The following is a 20,469-nucleotide window of genomic DNA, read 5'->3' on the forward strand; positions in this document are numbered from 1 at the left end:
CGTTAGTACATATGTCTGCAAGCAGCAGTGAGCATCTTGGCCGAGAAGCCCCTGTCACCGTGCACGGAAGCCCCAAGATCTCCTTCTCGGGTTCCATCACCAGTGCCCGCTGATTTGCTCATCCTGGACTTGTAACCAGAATCCCACCTCCTCGCGCAAGCAGATGCCCTCCCCTCCTCGTGGCTTTCCAGTTTTCTCTCTTGCCTTCCAGAGGGTTGCCAACAAGGGACTTTCTTAGTCAGGATAATCAATGCTGAGCCTCGTGGAATTGGGACCAGTGAGATATCTTTAAAAGCCTTTTCTGCCTCTGCCATGGTCTGTGTGGGCCAAAGATAGAGACCTTGGGCCATTTGTTGTTGGGGTAACAAATGAACTTGGCCTGAGAAAGGGACTTGGTGGGGCTCAGCCCTTTGAGGGCTCAGAGCCATCGTTTTCTTTGTGATGCTGGTCCACAGTTTGTTTTTGAGAAAGCCCAAGAGGCCCAAGGAGGTAAAGATTACGAGCTGGAGCTCATTGTGATATCTGAAAACCGCAGCTGCCAGCACGTGGGAGGTGCTGGAGGGCAGGCTCGCCTTACACACCCCTCTCTCTAGGTCACCTGGGAGCACCAGAGCAATGTGGGAGTTTGCTGTGCCTGGGAAGTCTTTGGGGAGGGGTTGCAGTGAGCACACCCTGTTCCCTCCCCCTGGGCTGAGAGAAACGTGGGACCAGCCCTGCCCCAGTCTGTCCTCATTGGTTGGCATCAGGCAGAGGGGGCTTTAAAAAGGCAAACGTGTCCCAGGCTAGGGACCGGAGCCTGTGCTACTGCAAGGCAGGCTGCCCTCCTCCGGCTGGCACCATGCAGCTCTCTCTCGCTGTGTATCTCGTCTGCCTGCTGGTGCATGCGGCCTTCCGGGTGGTGGAGGGCCAGGGCTGGCGGGCCTTCAAAAACGATGCCACAGAGATCATCCCTGAGCTTGGCGAGTACCCCGAGCCCCCACCAGAGCTGGAGAACAACAAGACCATGAACCGGGCGGAGAACGGAGGGAGGCCCCCTCACCATCCCTTTGAGACCAAAGGTATGCATGGGGGTAGAGGAGAGCTTTTTTCCCACGAGGGGTGGCTCTCTGGAAGGTTCTAAAGCCTGGGGTAGACCTTCTGCCCCGTTGTCAGCACTAATGGAGGGACAGCCTTGCCTGGAGGCAGGGGGAGGGTGGCAAGCCAGCATAGCCTTGGTGTTCTAGCTCAGGAGGCATGAGGCTGGGGTGGGGGCGGCTGGCCACAGGAGCCTGGTGCAGGAAGGATGCTGAGGTGGTGAGAATATAACTCTGGGACTCAGAGCCTCCGAAGGCCGACAGTTTCCAAGATCCCCTCCTGAGAAGACAGGAGACGGGTCTGGCCGCTGGCATCCTTGGACGGGGAACCAGGCAAGGGAGCCCTCCCATCCGTGAGCACCTGCGGGAGGCAGATGCTCTACCCAGGTTGTACTTAAACCCTACCCTGGGGATCCACCGCAGGGGAGTCCCCGGAGGTGAGCCCCCAATTGGAAAGTGAAGAAACAAAAGCTCCAGATGTGAAGTAACTTGGTAGGGAGTAGAAGAGCTGAGATTTGACCCCAGTCTGATCCCATGCCAAGATAGCCCTGGTGGGAGACGTGGGGTGGGGTTGGGTGGGGGGAGTGCTGGGGACAGAGAGCCAGAACAAGTCCCCACAAAGCAATGGGAAGAGGACATTCCCGCCACCCCGAGTCTTCCCAGTGAGCTGGCCCTTGAAGGAACGGGAAGCTGTAGGCAGAGTCTGACCTGGGTAGCAGCTTGTCCAGGCCCTGGAGGGGAAGTAGCATCCTCTGTGAGGGCAGTGGATGCAGGTAACCCCATCTGTCCCCAGGTCCAAGCCTTGCCTCGTTACTAGGGAGGGGGCCTGACCCTTGTGACAAGGCAAGGGCTCTCGTGGAGGGCACATCTGGGCTTCTGGTCAGGTCTGCATGCAAAGCCTAGGGGGCCGTGTGCACAGCTGGCTGGAACCGCTGGGGGTGGGGCCGGAATGACACTTCTTGGGGAGGGCCTTACTGCCCTCCAGTCATTGTCTGGGTGGGAGAGGAGTCCACTGCCCAGGCCCCCTCATCTCATCTCTCCCTGCCCCACAGCCAGCTGGGAATGTGGGGCTCTGCCAAGGGGGCAGCCCCACCGGGGGCCTGAAGACTTGAAGGCCTCAAGACTCCAAAAGGGAGGGCAGGAGCATATCACCCCGCCACTCCCTCCCCCCACCACCACCCAGGCAAGGTTGATTAAGCTTAAGGGACTGCTTCCTGGGCTCTATGGGGTCCAAATACAAAATACCCACCTCCCTGGGCTCCCAGGAGAAGCCACAGGCCCCCAAGGAAGCTCAAAACAAAGTCACCTTCTATAGAAGTGCCTGATGTGGGGTACTATTCTTGGAAAGCCCAAAAGCTTCCTTCCCTTGGCAAACAGGCCACCCCCACACACTCCCCCTGCAGCCTGGGAGCAAGAGTGAGGGTGGAAAGCCAGCCCAGAAACCAGAAGGTCAGCCACTGAAGGAAGGCAGACCCACCTCTCCCCTGCTCCGCTGGTTCTCCGGGGCCTGGGGAGTGGAGGCCTGGCTTCTTGGCCTTCTCTCTGCTTTTGGTCCCAGGACTGTTTTTCATCCCCTTGGGTGTCAGACAGATGTTCATATGAGGACCAGCTGTTTAAAAAGCTCCCATCTGTCTAAGCCCACAGTAGGAGAGTTGATTAAGGTGACTTCGGGGGACCAAGCCAGACCTTAGAGCACAATCTTCCCCATCCCCCGTCCCCACCCCAACCCAGGAGCAAGGCTGGGCCACCATCAGAGATCCATTAAAATGGCACACAAAAAAGAGATGTGCCCAGCAGTATGCCTAGTACACAGCAGGTGCTTAATAAGTGTTTGCAGCAGCTGAACCTATAGGTTTTCAGACAGGGCTCCATCCCCTCTGATAGAGAAGTAACTGCAGTGAGAGGCAGCCCTGTGCCCCGCCCCCACCCCAACCTCCCACGTGGGTGCTCAGACACACAGCTTCCACCCTTATAGGAACCCAGAGGGGCTGGGGCCCCAAGAAAGCACAGTGAGGACACCCAACTCTGCCTTTCGGGCAAGGGCCTTTCCCTCTCTAGGCTTCCCGGTCCTCTGTGATGATGAGGGGGCTGGACAAACAGCCTTTGGCTCTTTTCAAGTCTAATGACTCCTCCCCACCTCCTCTTCCATCTCTCGCCTCCTCCGCAGCTGCCCTGATTTATTCCCTTCAATTAACCCCTACTCCTTTCTCCATCCCCTCACCAACTCTCCCAAGTGGCTGGAAAAAGAATTTAGGAGAAGCCAAGGCCATCATACAGAGGGTGTGGCTAGCACCTGCTCTGCCTAGACCAGGCACTCGGCGACACGATGTGACTTATAGAGGGAGAAAAAGACCCCCTTGGAGAAGAACACATAATAAAAGCCAGTACTTCCAGCTCTTACCGCATACTCACCGCGGCCCCTGCGTTATATACGCCATGGATTCACTCCCTAACTGCTCAGGACAAACCAATTTTACAGATAGGAAGCGCAGAGAGGTTAAATGACTTGCCCAAGATCACACAGCGTTGGAGCTGGTATTTGAACCCCAACAGACACTTGGCTCCAAAGTTTTAGGGGGAAAGGGTGGGCCAGAGGTCTTTGCACCAGCCCCAGAATACCTGGGCAAATGCAGCTGGAAAGTGGCAGGTTTGGAAAAGGCGGGTTGGACGGGGTGGGTGGCGTGCAGGAGGCCGCCTGGCCTGACGCAACCTCTCTCCGCAGACGCGTCCGAGTACAGCTGCCGCGAGCTGCATTTCACCCGCTTCGTGACGGACGGACCCTGCCGCAGCGCCAAGCCGGTCACCGAGCTGGTGTGCTCCGGCCAGTGCGGCCCCGCGCGCCTGCTGCCCAACGCCATCGGCCGCGGCAAGTGGTGGCGCCCGAGCGGGCCCGACTTCCGCTGCATCCCCGACCGCTACCGTGCGCAACGGGTGCAGCTGCTGTGCCCGGGGGATGCGGCGCCGCGCGCGCGCAAAGTGCGCCTGGTGGCCTCCTGCAAGTGCAAGCGCCTCACCCGCTTCCACAACCAGTCCGAGCTCAAGGACTTCGGGCCCGAGGCCGCGCGGCCGCAGAAGGGCCGAAAGCCGCGGCCCCGCGCCCGGGGCGCCAAAGCCAACCAGGCTGAGCTGGAGAACGCCTATTAGAGGCCGCCCGCCGCGCCGCGCTCCCCGACCCGCGCCCTAAGTCGGGCGCGGGAGTTTCTGCCCTCTGCGCGCGGTCTGTTTGCGTCTCCTTGTAAATGTCTGCAGCCCGGGGCAGGGGGCGGAGACCTTCCGGGCTCCGGCAGGAGGGAGCCCGGCCCTGCGGATCTCGGGGAGGGGGGCCAGCAGAGCCTCCCCACCCCCACTCCCCAGCGTCCCAGGGGGGTCCCGCAGGGCAGGGACAGCGCTGAGAGTCACACACACTGAGCCACGCAGCCCCGCCCACCGGGGCCGCCCACCTTTGCTGGTTCCACTTCAGAGGACGGCAGAAGAGCAGGGTTTCTATGGGAGCGGTGGGGAATGAGAGTCCGGGGACTGGTTAAGAAAGTTCGCTAAGATTCCTCCTCCACTCCTCTGCCCCTTCCTAAAGCCTTTAGTGCCTTGTTGTGCCAAGAACCCAGCACTGGGATCCGTAGATAGGATTTCCAGTCTGGACTCCGCCACTAACTCGCCGGATGACCTTGGACCGCACTCTTCCCTTTCTGTCCAGAGTCTGTCCTCAATTTCCTCTTTGGAAAATGAAGGTGGGCCTGGGATTTGTATCTCGAGGAATCTACTGTCACATGATTCCAAGGCCTTGGGTGCCGTTTGAATGGGCAAAGGAGAAAGAGGGGGGTTGGATTGGATTACTGCCGTGGTCATGGTCATGGCTGGAATTCAGAACTGTAATCCTCTGATCTGACAGCCAAACAAGGGTGGTGGGGGGAGTCTTTTTTAGGGCTGACAAGCTCCTGGAAGAAGCTCGTTCTTTCCAGCCTGGGCTCCCCAGATGTTTGCCTACCTCCAGCACTCCACCCCAAAGGATGCAGAAAAGATACCAGCAATTGGGGTAGAGAAGGAGAAGGTCCCAAGACTGGGGAGGGCTGGGGGAGACCGGCCAGGAATCAATCCCCTATTCCATCCCCCACCATGGCCATGTTTTAAAGTCACCTTCTGCAGAGAAGCTTGAAGTCCCAGGACCCTGGGCTTGCCAGGCCCAAGGAACAGCCAGCCCCCCCATTAAGACCAGCAGATCCCTTTGGAGGTGTCTCCTCCCGCCTAGCACTCACAGACGTGATTCTGTCTAGCAAGTAGCTTCTTACTACTGTTACCGGTGGTGGCGCATCTTACATTAAAATAATATTACTTGGGGAAAAATTACAAGTGCTGTACATATGCTGAAAAAACCCGCAAAGCCCGTTCGCTGTCATCCAAAAATCTTTCGGAAAGTCATTTCCAGACACCTCTTACTTTCTGTGTAGTTTTTCATTGTTTAAAAAAAATTTTTTTTTTTTTTAAAAACAGAAGCACAGACCATGTGAGAGCCTGCTGGGCTGGTTGCTTTTTGCAATCCTTTCATGTGGGATTTGTCCACAAGAATGAGAGTCGTGGTTCTTAAAGAGTTAAGTTACGTATTTATTTTCGCACTTAAGTTATTTATGCAAAAGTTTTTCTTGTAGAGAAATGACCATGTTAATATTGCTTTATGAAATACCAGTCTGTTCTCTCCGAATCCAGAGGCATTGTTAATAAAGACAATGAATCATTTCAGAGAGGATGTGGTCTCATTTTGTCAGCCACACACAGTCATTTCGTCAAAGTTAACATCCTTATCCTTCTGGTCACTAGGACTTCAACCTTGGAGGCACCTTTGACCGTGCCACGGGGGCCCTTGTGGCAATTATGTCCTCCCTTTGAAAAGTCATGTCTGTCCCTTCCTTTCCAAACCTAGACCTCATTCCTTCACCGCAACCATTGTCATAACTTCAGGTTGGTCTCCCTCAAGCAGCCTGCCCTCCACAGTCTTCCAGAAACACCGTTCTCATTGCGCCACACTCCTACTCACAATCCTTCCCTAGCTCCTCCTTGCCCAGGATTGAGTTCCGGCTTCTCAGCCTGACTCGAGAGGCTTTTCCCTGCTTGAGTCCCCTACCCCACCCCCGCCCAGCTCTACCAAACTTCCTTCTGACTCCCAAGTGGCCACACACCGCTGCTACACTCATCTCTGCTTTAGTTTACCCCCACGTCTGAAGGCCACCACAATGACTCCTTCTCGTTTTAGTTTTAGGGTCCATATTCCTTGCCACCTTTGAACCTGAACCTTCCAGGGATGTTGCAAACCCGGCTGAGCTCTCCTCAGATGCCCCAGGCCCTTTGTCCCTGCCATGACTTCGGTTTCTCATTCTATGATACTGGTTCACCGATCATGTGGCTCACCTAGCCAAGCCCTGCTTAGTGCTGAGAATGACACAAGCCACATACGACTCAGTTCCAGCTCCGTCAAGTGTTTTCCCAAGCACGAACTGTATGCCTCCCTGGTGAGAATGGAAGATCACAAGCAGGGACAACGGCTTGTCCTTCCCTCGGTCTTATGTCACCAAGGTGTCTCACAGTGCTGGACACTGCCTTACACACAAGAGCTACTCTTCAGTCACCACAGGGAGAGATGAATCAAAGCTTTGAATCCAGTCCAGCCCCTCTTGGGGTAACCCCACCCCAAAGCACCCCCCCCCCAGCCCCAAGGACTTTTCACTTTAACTCCCAATGATCCCTCCTCAATTCCTTATCATCACCAGCAAGTTTCTGATAGTGGGCAGTGGGTGTCTTTTCTCTAGACCCCGAGGACGCCCCAGCGAGAGCCTGCAGGGAATCCACGCACTGAGAGGAGTGTCTCAGAGCTGGGAGTGAGAATAGGTAAGAAATGGATACATGGTCCAGCCCCCAGATGCCCTGTGGTCCAGTGGATGGGGACACGGGCTCTGGAGCCAGGCTTGTGCTTGGGTCTAAGGCAACTGGGGCATCAAGGGGTTAAGCATTCGTCCACAGCCTGATGTGGGTTTCATTCCTGCTCAGACGCTCACTCAAGCCTCCCCAACCTGGTGGGCACATGGGCAAGTCATCAGGCCACATTGTACAGAGTGTTACGGGATCAAGCATAGGAGTAATCCACTTTGTGGTAGGAATGAGGGGAAACACTTCAGGAAGTTTTCACAGAGGTGGGTGCTGCTTAGAGGTTTGGCTGGTGGAGAAGGTGGCACAGGGTTCTGAGTGCGGGGTGTGGCCCGAGCAAAGGCACTGGGGCTGAAGATGCATGGCTGCGTTCGTGAGGGCATGAGACTTGATCCGCCACATTCCTCAACATGCACTGAGTCCTCACAGTGGGCCAGGCAGCATGGGGGGAAACTGGGAATCCCAAGCAATGCCCAATCCCAGGTACACCTAGGGTCTGCTTTCTGGGACCCCGAGACCCAGGAGGGATCAGCCCAGCCTATAATCCCATTACCACGAGGGGAAAAAAAAAAAACCCAAAGCCTAAATTGTAGGTCGGGCTAGGGGTTATTTATGGAAAGTTATATTCTACCTACATGGGGTCTATGAGCCTGGCGCCGATCAGAAACGGAACAGACAACAGGCTCAGCCGGGAGGGGTGGCGTTCTGCTGTGGGGAGCTCATGTTCTCGTGGCTCAGCCAGACGTGGGGTTTGTATTAATAGTCTTGAGAGTCAGACAGACGGAGGGGCAGAGGGAAACAGGTCTCTGTCTCTCTTACACACACACACACACACACACACACACACACACACTGCATCAGGCTCTCCCTATATACCAAGTACCAACCAGGCCACTTTTGCTTAAGGAGGTAGAGCAGAAGAAATTCGAAGAAACCACAGGGACCCAAATGTCCATGCCTGTCCTAAAGCGGGCAGGACTTGGGCCACCAGGGAGTGGGGGGAGCCCACACACCAAGCTCAGAGTCAATGCTGCTAGAAACTGGTGCCACCCGCCCACCTCCCACCTGTTCCCTGGCAGGGGCCTGCCCTCATTCCTGATCACTGGCTCTAGCTCTGGGACCTGCGTAAACTTTCCTGGTTCCCCCTCCCCTCCACCTCCACGTTCCTGGAGTGCATTCTCCCTTGTCCCAGGACAGGCGAAAACTCAGGCTTCCGGAAGCTCTGACCAGGGGTTGAAGTTCCTTTCATCACTAGAGTGGCAGGAAGCAGGGGGAATGTCACTCTTAATACACGCAACCAGGCACCCGATTTGTCCGGACACGGACACCTATTGGCCCATCGAAGTTATTAATAGCTCCCGCTTTTACTCTCAAAAATACCCTGTTCGATCAGTCAGTTACATGACTTTTCCAGCTGCAGATGTAAGAGATACAGCTCTCTGTGGAATGGCTGGGACTCAGGTGCTGGCCCTTTTGGGATGTCCCCTGCATGCCTCCTCCAGGGCTATTGTTCATCCTCCAGGTCTCAGCCAAGTATCCACTTCCCCTGACCAGCCAAACCATGCTTCATCTTTCCTGAGCAAGGCTCTGTTGCTCCAGAGAGCTCACCTTCATAGGGACGCAGGGATAGACTCATTCTTGTAAGTGTTCGATAAATCTTTCCCCTCACCCCGACTCTGAGACCCGGAGAAGCAGGGACTCTGGGTCTGTGGCCGCTCACCAGGGCACCCCCAGTACCCAGCATACAGTACGTGTCTAAGGCGCATTGTGGTTGCATCTGTGTTCAATGTATTCCGGATTTCTTCTGCTCTGGGGATTAGGTGGATGGAACCGACTTGGACACGTGGACGATGGTGGGAAGAGGAGGGGACTATCCGGCTTCTAGCAAAAGCAGTGGTTCGCCTGGGTCCTTGTAGGTTGGGTCTCTGAGGGTAAGACACAGCTCCTCCCCTCAGCAGTTTGTAATCTTGCTGGGGAGTCAGGTGGAAAATACCGCTGTGGAGTACGTGGTCATTTGGCACCAGAGAGGTAGAGACCTGAGGGGGAAGCGGGGCTTCTGGGGAGCCAGGTAGTGGTAGGGGTGGGGTCCGGCTGAGCTGAGCTTTGCAGACTGCCCGGGTGAGGAGGGGCAGGGAGGAGAGGCAGTGGAGGAAAAGAAGCAAGGGGGGTGCACACTTGGTGGGCTGGGGCGAGGCTGGCCTGGGACCCGGCACAGAGCTGGCTCTCCCGCTCCAAGTTTATTGCACAAAGAAGCAGAAGCCTGGAAGGAGAGAGAGGCGGGGGGGGGGGGGGGGGGGGCTGGGGTGGGGTCAGACACTGTCAATCGGGGCAGGGGGGAGGAGGCTTCCGGTAGCTCGAGGAGGGGGCTGAATCCCTACTAGGGCAGTGCTGACTCCTATGGAAAAAGCAAGAAGCTGGGTGCTGGGTGCTAAAGGATGACCCGAATGACCTTCTACCCTGTGACCTGGCAGCCCTGCCTTTGGTACAATCTCCCTTCCCCCTTCCCCCACTCTCCAGTTTCCCTACCATCTTCTGAGGTGCCCGAGCCTGGTGGTGGCAGTTGCAGGTGGGAGAGAGATACTCACAAGGGAGGGTAGGCCACAGACAGGAGGAGAGAATCCAGCGGATCTCACCAGCCCTACAGCTTCCTGAGGGCTGATCCTGCCAGCAGGCTTAAGATGGAGGCAGGAGAGATGGGGCCAGGAGAGGAAATTGGGGAAAGGAGAAGGTAGGCATGGAGAGGAAAAGAGGGGGTGCTCATTCATCCGTCCATCTGTATGGACAGAATGCCCGCTATGCGCCAGGCACCGCCCTAGGCTCTGGGCATATGGCTGTGATGAATGGGACTCGTGAAGTTCATGGTCTAGGACCGGCAGGGAGACATATGCTGAATAACAAAGAAAGGCACAGCGTAATCCCAAGAGTGAAAAGTTCTGGGGAAAAAAAAAAAATACAGCTGGTAAGCAGAGAGAGAGCGCTTTGGAGGTGGCCAGGCCAGGCCTCCATGAGGAGGCAGGACTTGAGCTGAGACCAAAATTCAGGGAGAGAGTGAGCCACAGAGGGACCTGGGGATGCATGGGCTAGAAAGCAGACAGCGAGTGCAAGGGCTCTGACAGTCTGTAGGGGGTGAAGAAGGGACACCGCTAATTGCCTTGGGTGCCTTTCAGGCGTCTCCAGGCTAAGGCTATTAACCCCTGATCTGGAAACCAGCATGATAATTATAATTATAGTGGGGGGGGGGGGTATGTGGCGTGTGTGTGTGTGTGTGTGTGTGTGTGTACAAAAGAGTGAGTCTCTCTTTGTATGTTCTCCTGGCTCTGTATATTAAAGATGAAGGGATGGTTCCCAGAGAAGAATGATTTGCATATTGTTCATTATGTAGCTATGGATGTCTTTGTTCTTCAAAAGCATGATAGGGGCACCTGGGTGGCTCAGCAGGTTAAGCCTCTGCCTTTGGCTCAGGTCATGATCTCAGGGTCCTGGGATGGAGCAGGGAGCCTGCTTCCCCTTCTCTTTCTCTGCTTGCCTCTCTGCCTACTTGTGATTTCTGTCAAATAAATTAATTAAAAAAAAAAAAGCATGATAGATTCGTTTAAGTGAGGCTGTGGGCATCCGGCAGATGTATTCCTTCTAGGAGACACCTAAGTCATGAAGTTTATACGTAACTGCAGAAAAGTCACAGTTTACTTTACTGGATGCCCACAAAATCCAGGCTGGGGAGGAAGCAAGGATTAGCTTGGCCCAGGAAAGTAGGAACATAAATGTATCGATTCTTCTTTCCTGGAAGGCACAGCTCTAGCCCAGACACATAAATGTATGTGGATACATAGACGTGTTTGTTGTATTCCCACTAGGTCAGGGGATGGAGATCTGAATGGTAAGTAGTTGCCTAAAAATGAATTCCTTCTGGAAAGATTCATTCTTACTTCTCTGAACTGTAAAAGAACATTCCCATCAAGTCCCAGAATGCACTGCAAACCCCTTTCTAGAAGGTTTGCTTTCATCCTGCTCCTCGGTTTTGCATATGCAGTCACATGTGTATACGTGCACACACACACGCATGTACACACACACTATCTCTACTCTGAGCATACGATGTCAAACGTTCCCAGGTATTCTAAGCGCCTCCTGTTTCTGCCCCCTTGGTTAGCAGGTGTCCAAGAACCAGTACTGGCATCCGGGGACTGTGAACCGTGCTTCACATCAGATCAGAATGATGGCCAGGTCTGGACAAGACCGAGCCCCACGTCTTCCAGAGACACCAGACAAGAGGCCAGAACTGCACATCAGCTCTGCCCGGAGGCTAGAAGTGGCCAGGGGTGGGGTGGAAATGTTTCCTTGTGCATTGTTCTTGGGGGTTCCTGGGATCTGACACCCAACTCTCCTCCAATCAGGAGAGCTGGCTGGAGGCAACAAGACTGGCTTAGGTCCCTTCTCAGTCACTCCCCTGTCCTCCACAGCACCACCAGATGGATCTTTGGTTTTTTAAAAAACAAAGTTCAAGTTTTTTTTAAATGCAGGGAATTCACTGTTTTAGCATTTTTGCTCCATTATTTCTTTTCTCGTAAAAAGCAAATAGATAAATTTCTCTTTGTGTTTCTCCCCTTCCTCATGCCTTTCCCTCACTCTTCAGAAGCAACAATCCATTTTTCTATACTTTTCTATACATATATTATTTATAACAATATATAGACATGTGGTTTTAAATTTTATACACATTTTACCATACCATACATATTCTAAAATTCACCGTTTTTTACTACCCAAAATCATGCTTTTAAAAAAGGATTTTATTTTTACTTATTTGAGAGAGAGCAAGAGGGAGAGATATCACAGAGGGAGAGGGAGAAGCAGACTCCCTGATGAACAGGGAGCCAGATTCGGAGCTTGATCCCAGGACCCTGGGATCATGACCTGTGCTGAAGGTAGGTACTTAACGGACTGAGCCCCCAGGCATCCCTCAAAATTATGCTTTTAAGATCTGGCCATGCTGGATCATTTTAAATATTGAGTCCTATTACATTGTATGATTACACCATGATTTGTTTATCCATTTTTCTACCTCTGGATGTTTATTATGTTTTCTGCTTTTTCACTGTCACCAACAATGCTGTAAAGAAGTTGCTTGCGTTAGTTTCCTAATATGATGTATGGTAGAGTTTTTTCAGAACAGAAAAGAGTGAGTGTTCTAATACAAAAATCTAATCATATCACTTCCCTGCTCAAGATTCCTCTTTGGCTCCCTATTACCTAAAGGATAAACTCTGAACACCATAGCTCACAGAGGTGTGATCTAGTTCCTGCCTACCTGTCCAGTCACACCGTCGACCACTGGCCTGTATAGCACTTCATTCCCTGCAATAGTGTATTTCTTTTAATTTCCAAAGAGCCCAAGGAGTTTTGAAGCCTCTGTGCTTTTGCACCTGCTGTTCATTCCATCTAGGACACCCTCCTTCCACTTCTCTGGCCTGGAAAGTCCTCTTCATTTTCAGGCCAAGTCAAATGCTGCTGTGCCAAGGGAATACTGCCTCATAGTGGCTGCCACACGGGCTGAACTTGGCTGCCTTCCCTCTGGATTGAGTCTTTTGAGTCTTTTGAGGGCAGGGCCCCAGCTTTTGCACATCTGTAGCCCCAGTGCCTTTGCACAGGCCACAGCAGTCAGTGCTCGGTAAATATCTGTTGAATTAACGGGCATTTGGTCGGTGAAGCATGCTTTGAGCAGCAGGAAGGAAAAGTCCAGCTTCCTTGGAGCTCGACAGCAAGCAAGAGCTCTGGAACAACTTTTCCAAAAGCTTTCCTTCCATCTGAGTCCCTCTGAGCTTTGTCTCATTGTTGCGGGGAACAGGGCCCCTCCCAAGAAACCAAGTCCCTGGCTGTTTACCTAGGTTGTTACCAAATGCCCAAATTACAGATATCTCTATCACTTGGCCAACAATTTGGTGTTGCGGTGTTAAGTTATTTCTACGTTTGAAGAAAACAGCTCAGCTCTGACTAAAGAAATAAATGATATCATTTTTCATTCAGGCAACCAGATTCCTTGGTACAAAAGGCTCCCTGGGGAGGAGTGCCGGGACAGTGTGGCTCCTCTGAGGCTATTTACATCTGTCAGCTTCTCTAATCTCTGGCCTTCCTTCCTCTGCCTGCTTCCTTCCCTTTACACAGGGGCCCGTGTTGAGCCCCGGACTTGCAAGGAGGGCGGTGAGCCACTGTCCTCACGTATGTGCTGGGGGTGGGTGGGGGTGAGGTTTTGGCCAGTGGCATTTGGGTTTTTTCTTTTTTCTTAGAAACCAGCCTCCATTTAAGATAATGACTCTCCCTTATTTGTAGGGACTTATTTTTCCCTGGTCAGCTTGGTGAAGAGAAGTTGAATTTAAAAGGGGGAACTTTTCTAAAACAGTTGCTAGACGGTGTGCAGGGCACCGAGGGGCGTCCTCTGGGTCACCTGTTGTAGGAGTCCGAGTGCCCCCTCTTCTCAGTGGACTCCAGAGCTTGCTATGACAGCGGGGTAGGGGGGATCAGGAGCAATGTCCTTGAAACCTGGGGTGACAAGGACCCCGAGGTACCATTTGGTCCTGACTTTGCTAAAACATCCCAAGCCCTGCACAGTGAGCCCCCACCTCCTCTTCAGCGGGTCTCCCACTGTCGGAGTCCCCAGCCCCCACCCAGCCCTAGCCCCCCTCCTCCCACACTGCCTCTTTTGCCATTCCTCGAAAGCACCATCCGAGACTCTTCCCACCACCTGGGACGCTCTGCCTGAATTCTCTGCCTTCCAACCTTGGCTCAGACGTTGCCTCTGACCTCTCCCCCTCGGAAACAGGACCCCGCTATTCTCTTTCCCAACGCTTCTCGTGATTTGTCACTTTGTATTAGTGTCACATCGCGTCTGCTTCTGCCGCCCCATCGAAAGCTCTGTCATCAAAAGAAGGCGGGGGCTGAGGGCCTTCTCCCCACGGTGTGCCCAGTGCTGAGGCCACGGAGCCCTGCACACAGCAAGTGCTCCATAAATGTTCACCAAGTTTGTGAACCAGCAAGGGGAAGCGGCCACCAGCCCTGCTACACGGTTAAGCCACCGGGGCAGGTGTCACTGAAATATCACGTCTGTTGGCCTACGTGGCTCCTTTCCTGGAGCAGGAGTGAGAGACCCGAGACCTGGAAAATTCTTTTGAACTTTTCAATCTCTTGTTCTTAGTCTCTTGGTGCATGAGATGCTTCCCTTCCCTCAATCACCGTATTCTCCCTTTTTTCTGATGATCATGCCTTCCCTAAAGACTTGATTCTACTAACGATACTGTTCACGCTGAAGCTTCTCTCTCAGGGCTGACCAGTTGGGCACCTGCAATCCTTCAGGGACTCTAGCCAGATGCCTGGGGTCCCCCATGACTCCTCCTGCCCCCCACAACCCCTGCATCCAATCCACCGACCACCATGTACGTACGTGATTTCTCCCTCCTACCAGCTGCCTAATGTTCCTCTAATCTCCTCATTTCTCTCCAGTGCGGCTCCCTGCTTCAGCCACATTGCCCTTGTCCTGGCTTCTGAGGTTTTCTGGCCTCTGGTCTCACCTCCTCCAAGCCAGTCTTCCCAAAGGAGCAGAATCTGATTCTGCTCCTCTGCTGCTTAACACTGTGGTCCCAGAATGGTGAGCCCTCACCTTGGCCAGGCCCTGGGGTAGACCTGATCAGACCTCCGGGCTTTCCTGCTCCTTCTCTTCCCGCTGCCTGGACACTTCCCAGGTGCCTCCCTGGGCCCCATTCAGTTCCCCGAAGCCCCAGCTGTCTCCTACCTCCCGTTCTTATGCCGCTCGCCCCTCACCTGAAAGTCTCTCCTGCCTCACCTGCTGCTCTCACCTCTGTTATGTCACTTCCTCCTGGAAGTGCCCTCTGAGCATCCCGCTCCCCGCAACAACCCCCCCCCCCCAGGGCTGCTAAATCCCAAGGATGGGGGCTGGCTGTCACAAACCCATAAAGCAGCCCCCATTGCCTGCTGTGTCTTCTGCTTTGAGTTTAGAGGCCCCTGGGGGGTCCCCAGATCTCAGAGTCTCTTGGGGACAAGGACGTGCCAGCTGGTTCAGGGTGTGGGGCCCTGACCAGGGAGCCTGGTCCAGAAGCCACTCAGCTTCTGTCCTCCAGTATGACCCGGGGAACTTTGTTAAAAATTCAGGTTCCCAGTCCTGGCCTCCCTGAGATTCTGGTTTGGTGGCTCTGGTGCGGAGCCCAGGAATCTGCATTTTTCTAACCAACCGCCTCGAGTGATTCTGACGCAGGCAGTCCACCATACCAGGTTGACTCTGACCAGCCCGAATCTGTTTTTTATAGTTTAAATTGGATTCTTTAATAGGAGAAACATCTGTTTCTTCTAACAGAAAAATCAGTGACATTTGCATCATTATTAACAATAATTACTGTCAAAATATCTGTAAGTCCCTATAGGTCATATGTTACTTTCACTTAAAGCCCTCAAGAGCTAGGGGATTTAAATGTTCCCACATTCCCTGAAGGGCTGAAGGCAGACCACCAGGGAGGAGGCCATGGGCATAAATGTAGAGGTGAGGTGTGGAGCCCTGCCAGGATCCTGGCCTGGGCACGGAGGCCCAGCAATGCCGTGACCCCGAGAAAGTCTCCTTGCCTTCCCAGGAATGCTGAGAAGAGCTAAGTGGGTGGTGGGTGGGCTCAGGCCCACGCATGGGGTGGCGTAGCAGCCCGTGCTCTGAGGACCTTCTGTGCGGGTCTCCAGAGCTGCTAGAGCAAGAAGCAGATTCCTTCCCCAGCACAGCAGTGAGGAAGACACTTTCCTGGAGGCCCTTTGGGCCTGACTGGCTGGGAAACTGGGCACGTGTGGGGTGGGCGTGACCCTCTTCAAGGCTGCTTCAGATGGACCTCGAAGGTACTGGAACTGGGACAGGAGCCAGAGCGAGCTGGCGTGCACACAGGCGGGCCTTGCCAGCTTCAACATCTGCCCCTAATCCCTGCCTGGTCCCCCACAGAAGGTGGCTCAGGGCCCCAGGAGAGGAAGAGAGAGAGAGAGAGAGAGAGAGAGACCCTGAGCCCTCCCAGGCCTTCTCAGCCATGTTGTGGATATTTGGCACGCCCTGGGCTTCTCCCAACGGGTCCGAGCGCTGCTGGATGAGATCGGGACTCAGTGATCCTTGATTTGTGCCATTATTTTATTTTAAAATACTGAGCACATAAACACAGCCACAATTCCACCCCTCCCAGTCAACACAAGCATGGCTTGCACTTAGGTGTAACTCTAGTCTTGCTTCCTCCGTGCGCATGTGTTGGAAATCCACAAAGTGATGCCTTATGCATAATAACAAAAGCATTTTTCTTTTTCTTTAATGTTTTATTTTATTTTTTTGACAGAGATCACAAGTAGGCAGAGAGGCAGAGAGAGAGGGGGGAAGCAGGCTCCCCACCGAGCAGAGAGCCCGACGCAGGGCTCGATCCCAGGACCCTGAGATCATGACCTGAGCTGAAGGCAGAGGCTTTAACCCACTGAGCCAACCAGGTGCTCCCAAAAGCATTTTTCATGTTGCTGCGGGGGCTTCCAAACCATTATTCCTAACAGCTTCCTGGGCCATTGAGCTGATGGGCCATGATTTACTTAAGGTTTGGCTGTGGTCTTCAGCCCATCTCCCCTTAGTGTGTTGTGTCCTATCCTAGGGCCAGGCCCCCACTCAGTGTACCCAGTCCTGTTCAAGCCCCAAGTCCTGGTGCTCTCAATCCTGTCCCTTCCTCCCTGACCTCTTCCTGAGTCCTCATGGCTGCAGACCTTGTGCTTTGTCTTCCGGTCTGAGGATCACACTCACCCCTCAGATCTCACAACTTAGAAGATGCCTTCTCAAAGACTGGAAAAACCTAATTTACCTACCATTTTTGAGACTCCTAAAATATCGTGCAATGAAGAGATGCCAAAAGAGGCTATAGAGATCACCAGATGTTTTAATATTTACATTGAACAGCCGGATGCTCTCATTAGACAATAGTGTGGCAAAATGAAACTCACAAGGAAAGGACCAATTCCTAAGACAGCTATCCAGGGGTACTAACACGATCAAGGCCAAGGGACAAATGTCCTCTTTGGGTCTTATCAGACTTACTGTCTAGCACGAAGCATGCAAAGAGAATGGTAGAAGGCTAAACGGGAGACCCATGAGAATATTAGATCTGGACCCCTGGCCCTCCAGACAACCCCTACCACCCACCCTACCCAATTAAAAAAAACAAAAACAAACAACGTAATCCAGAGTGCTTCTCTAGTACTGGCCCTTGGCCTTGGCCTGCCATCCTCAGATCTGATGCCTTGCTGCTTAGAGTACCTCCCTACCCCATCCCCGGCCCCTGGGATCCTACTCTGGTCATAGCCTTGACTGCACAAGAGGGCCTTTGAAACATCGGACGGTTTGAAATATTTTCATTATAAATGAATCATTATCATAAATATGGCTATCATAGTTGATCATGAACATGGTAGACGGGACTCTTTGGTCTCATCAGCTTCCTTCCCCTCTCTGTCCTCATCCTCACTGGACAGGGAGCCTTGGAACATCATAAATCATCAGGGCGGCACGTTGCAGATCCACCCTGACTAAGAAGCTGGCTACCATCCTGCGTCCCCCACGGAGAGGCTGGGGAGAATGCAAGGCATGTGGTTGTGCCAACGCGGATGTTGAGCATCTCTGCCCCAATTGATTTTTCTGTACTTACTATTATCTATTTTCCCAGGAGGAGGACAGTTCTGGGGTTCCCAACGGATATTGCCTGATTGCTTTCCAGAAGGTAGGTACCACTTTATAACCCCATGACCCCCACAGGCTGGGAGAGGGTGCCTTTCTGACGTATATTAATATGCAATAACTAAATATTTAATAGCAAGCAGAACGGAAAATCTCTCAGGCTGTGGGACAGCATACCGCTGCTGGAGAGAGAACCACCAGATGTTTAACCCCTGGGGCCACTTTGAATACATTTGCACAGGATTTAAGGGTCATTAGTAGATGTGGCTGCACTGAATCGATAAGTGAATACCACACAGGCTGTCTGCAGGTCTTAGAGCCGGGCCAGATGGGGTGTGGTTCTCAGAAACCCCCAAGGCCTTGACATTGTAGTGTGATGCTCCTGGCAGGAATCTCTGCTCTTCCCCATTCATGACTCCCTCCAGATCCAAATGCCAGGGGGACAAGCCTGATGGCTCTAGCTGGGTCAGCGGTGGGAGGGCAGGGCACCAGTGCCCCACCATGACCAGTAGCATCAGGATTGCATGGAACAGGAGAGAGGTTATTGCTCAAAGAACAACTAGGATGGAGGCAAGCTGCTAAAATGTTGGAGGTCATCCCATCGTAGGTGGGGTTGGCAAAGCATGGCCGCTTATTGGAACAATAGATTCTTGGGGCATAGGAATTGGGGTACCGAAAAAGTATTTTTTAAAAAGCTTCTACAGTGTTTTTTTTTTTTTTTAAAGCTTTTATGCTGGGTGGCTCAGTGCATTAACGACTCTGCCTTCAGCTCAGGTCATGATCCCAGGGTCCTGGGATCAAGCCCTGCATCAGGCTCTCTGCTCAGCAGGGAGCCTGCTTCCTCCTCTCTCTCTGTCTGCCTCTCTGCCTATTTGTGATCTCTGTCTGTCAAATAAATAAATAAAATCTTAAAAAATATAAAGAAAAATAAAAAGCTTCTACAAACCCATATATGTATGGTCAATTGATTTAGAAAAATTTTTAATTGTTGTAAGGCACACATCCCATATTATTCAACATCTTCACTATTTTTAAATGTACAGTTCAGTGGTATTAAGTGCATTCACAATGCTGTGCCATCAGACTCACTGTCCGTCTCCAGAACTCTTTTCATCTTGCAGACCAGAAACTCTTGATCTCTTAAACAATAACGTCCCATAACCCCATGCCTCTGGCCCCATCATTCTATTTCTGTCTCTGTAAATCAACTAGTCTAGGGAACTCACGTGAGTAGAATCCTACAGTATTTGTCCTTTTGTGGCTGGTTTATTTCACTTAATGCAATGTCCTCCAGGTACATGCATATCGCAGCTTGTGTGAGACTGCCCTTCCTTTTCAAGGCTGTGTAATAGTCCGTTATATACCACATTTTGTTCACCCATTCATCAGTCATTCATTTTGTTTATCTATTTATTTTGTTACCTATTCTGCAGATTGTCTTTTTAACTCTGTTCATTTGTTCATGTATCCAATGACTCGCTTAAGTTTTTAATCGTGATGTCATCCCATCTACCGATTTTCCTCTTTTTGTGTGTGTTTTGGGGTCGTACCCAAAAAAGTCATTGTCAAAGCCAGTCATGAAGCTTTTTCTCTGTGTTTTCTTCTATGAATTTTATCGTGGTACTTCTTACTAAACTATAGTTTAAGTCTTTGATCCATTTGGACTTCATCTTTGCATAAGGTTTAATGGAAGGGTTGAACTCCATTCTTTTGCATGTGGGTGTCCAGTTTTCCCAACACCATTTGTTGAAAGGACTGTTCTCTCATCATTGAATGGACCTGCTCCCTCATCAAAAATTGTTTGACCATATATATGAGATTTTATTTCTGGGTTCTCTATTCCATTGGTCTATATGTCTGACTTAAGCCAGTACGACATTGTTGGATTACTCACTTTATAGTAAGTTTGGAAATCAGAAAGAGTGAAACCTCCAACTTTGTTCTTCTTTCTCAAAATGATTTTGGCTATTCAAAATCTTTGGGGTGGTCCCTATGAATTTTAAGATGGATTGTTCTTTTTGGCACACACAAACACAGAACAGCTTTGGAGTTTTGATAGGGATTGCATTGAACTCGTAGATTTGCTTTGGGTAATATTACATCTTAATGATAGTAAGTCTTGTGATCGCTGAATACAGGATGTCTTTTTATTGGTGTCTTTAATTCCTTTCAGGGGTGTTTTGTAGTTTTCAGTGTATAGGTCTTTCACCTCCTTGGTTAAGTTTATTCCTAAGTATTCTATTCTTTTTTGAAAAGGGGTTCCAAGACCATTTCATGGGAAAAGAATAGTTTTTGCAACAATTGATGCTGGGACAACTAGAGAGCCACACGCAAAAGGATGAATTTGGAGCCTTCCTCATACCATATACAAAAATTAACTAGAAAATGGATCAAAGACCCAAATGTAAGAGTTAAAAGTACAGGGGCACATGGGTGATGCAGCTGGTTAAGCATCTGACTTCAGCTCAGGTCCTGATCTCAGGGTCCTGGGATCAAGCCCCCCCCATTGGGTCTCTTAGGCCCCGAACTCAGTGGGGAGTCTGCTTGTCCCTCTGCCCCTCCCCTTGCCCCCTCTGTGCTCTCTCTCTCAAATAAATAAATAAAATCTTTTTAAAAAAACAAAGAGTTGGACACCTGGGTGGCTCAGTGGTTAAGCGACTGCCTTCAGCTAAGTTCATGATCCTGGAGTCCCAGGATTGAGTCCTGCATCAGGCTCCCTGCTCAGTGGGGGTTCTGTTTCTCCCTCTGACC

General features: G+C 51.9%; 1 protein-coding gene across 1 annotated transcript; it reads left to right on the forward strand.

The window, feature by feature from the left end:
- Positions 1 to 513: 513 nt before the first annotated feature.
- SOST (sclerostin) lies at positions 514 to 5,804 on the forward strand. The gene is made up of 2 exons (XM_059149838.1): positions 514 to 1,058; positions 3,796 to 5,804. Exons 1-2 carry the CDS (start codon positions 839 to 841, stop codon positions 4,215 to 4,217), a joined length of 642 nt encoding a protein of 213 aa, XP_059005821.1. The 5' UTR covers positions 514 to 838; the 3' UTR covers positions 4,218 to 5,804.
- Positions 5,805 to 20,469: the final 14,665 nt, after the last annotated feature.

The sequence above is a fragment of the Mustela lutreola genome, chromosome 15 (assembly GCF_030435805.1).
Source record: "Mustela lutreola isolate mMusLut2 chromosome 15, mMusLut2.pri, whole genome shotgun sequence".
NCBI classification, from domain to species: Eukaryota; Metazoa; Chordata; class Mammalia; order Carnivora; family Mustelidae; genus Mustela; species Mustela lutreola.

Bases quoted from the DNA above. Each gene is read 5' to 3' on its own strand.
- SOST (XM_059149838.1), top strand. From the start codon at position 839: ATGCAGCTCTCTCTCGCTGTGTATCTCGTCTGCCTGCTGGTGCATGCG. The intron at 1,059-3,795 runs GTATGCATGGGG...CTCTCTCCGCAG, and splicing joins CCATCCCTTTGAGACCAAAG to ACGCGTCCGAGTACAGCTGC.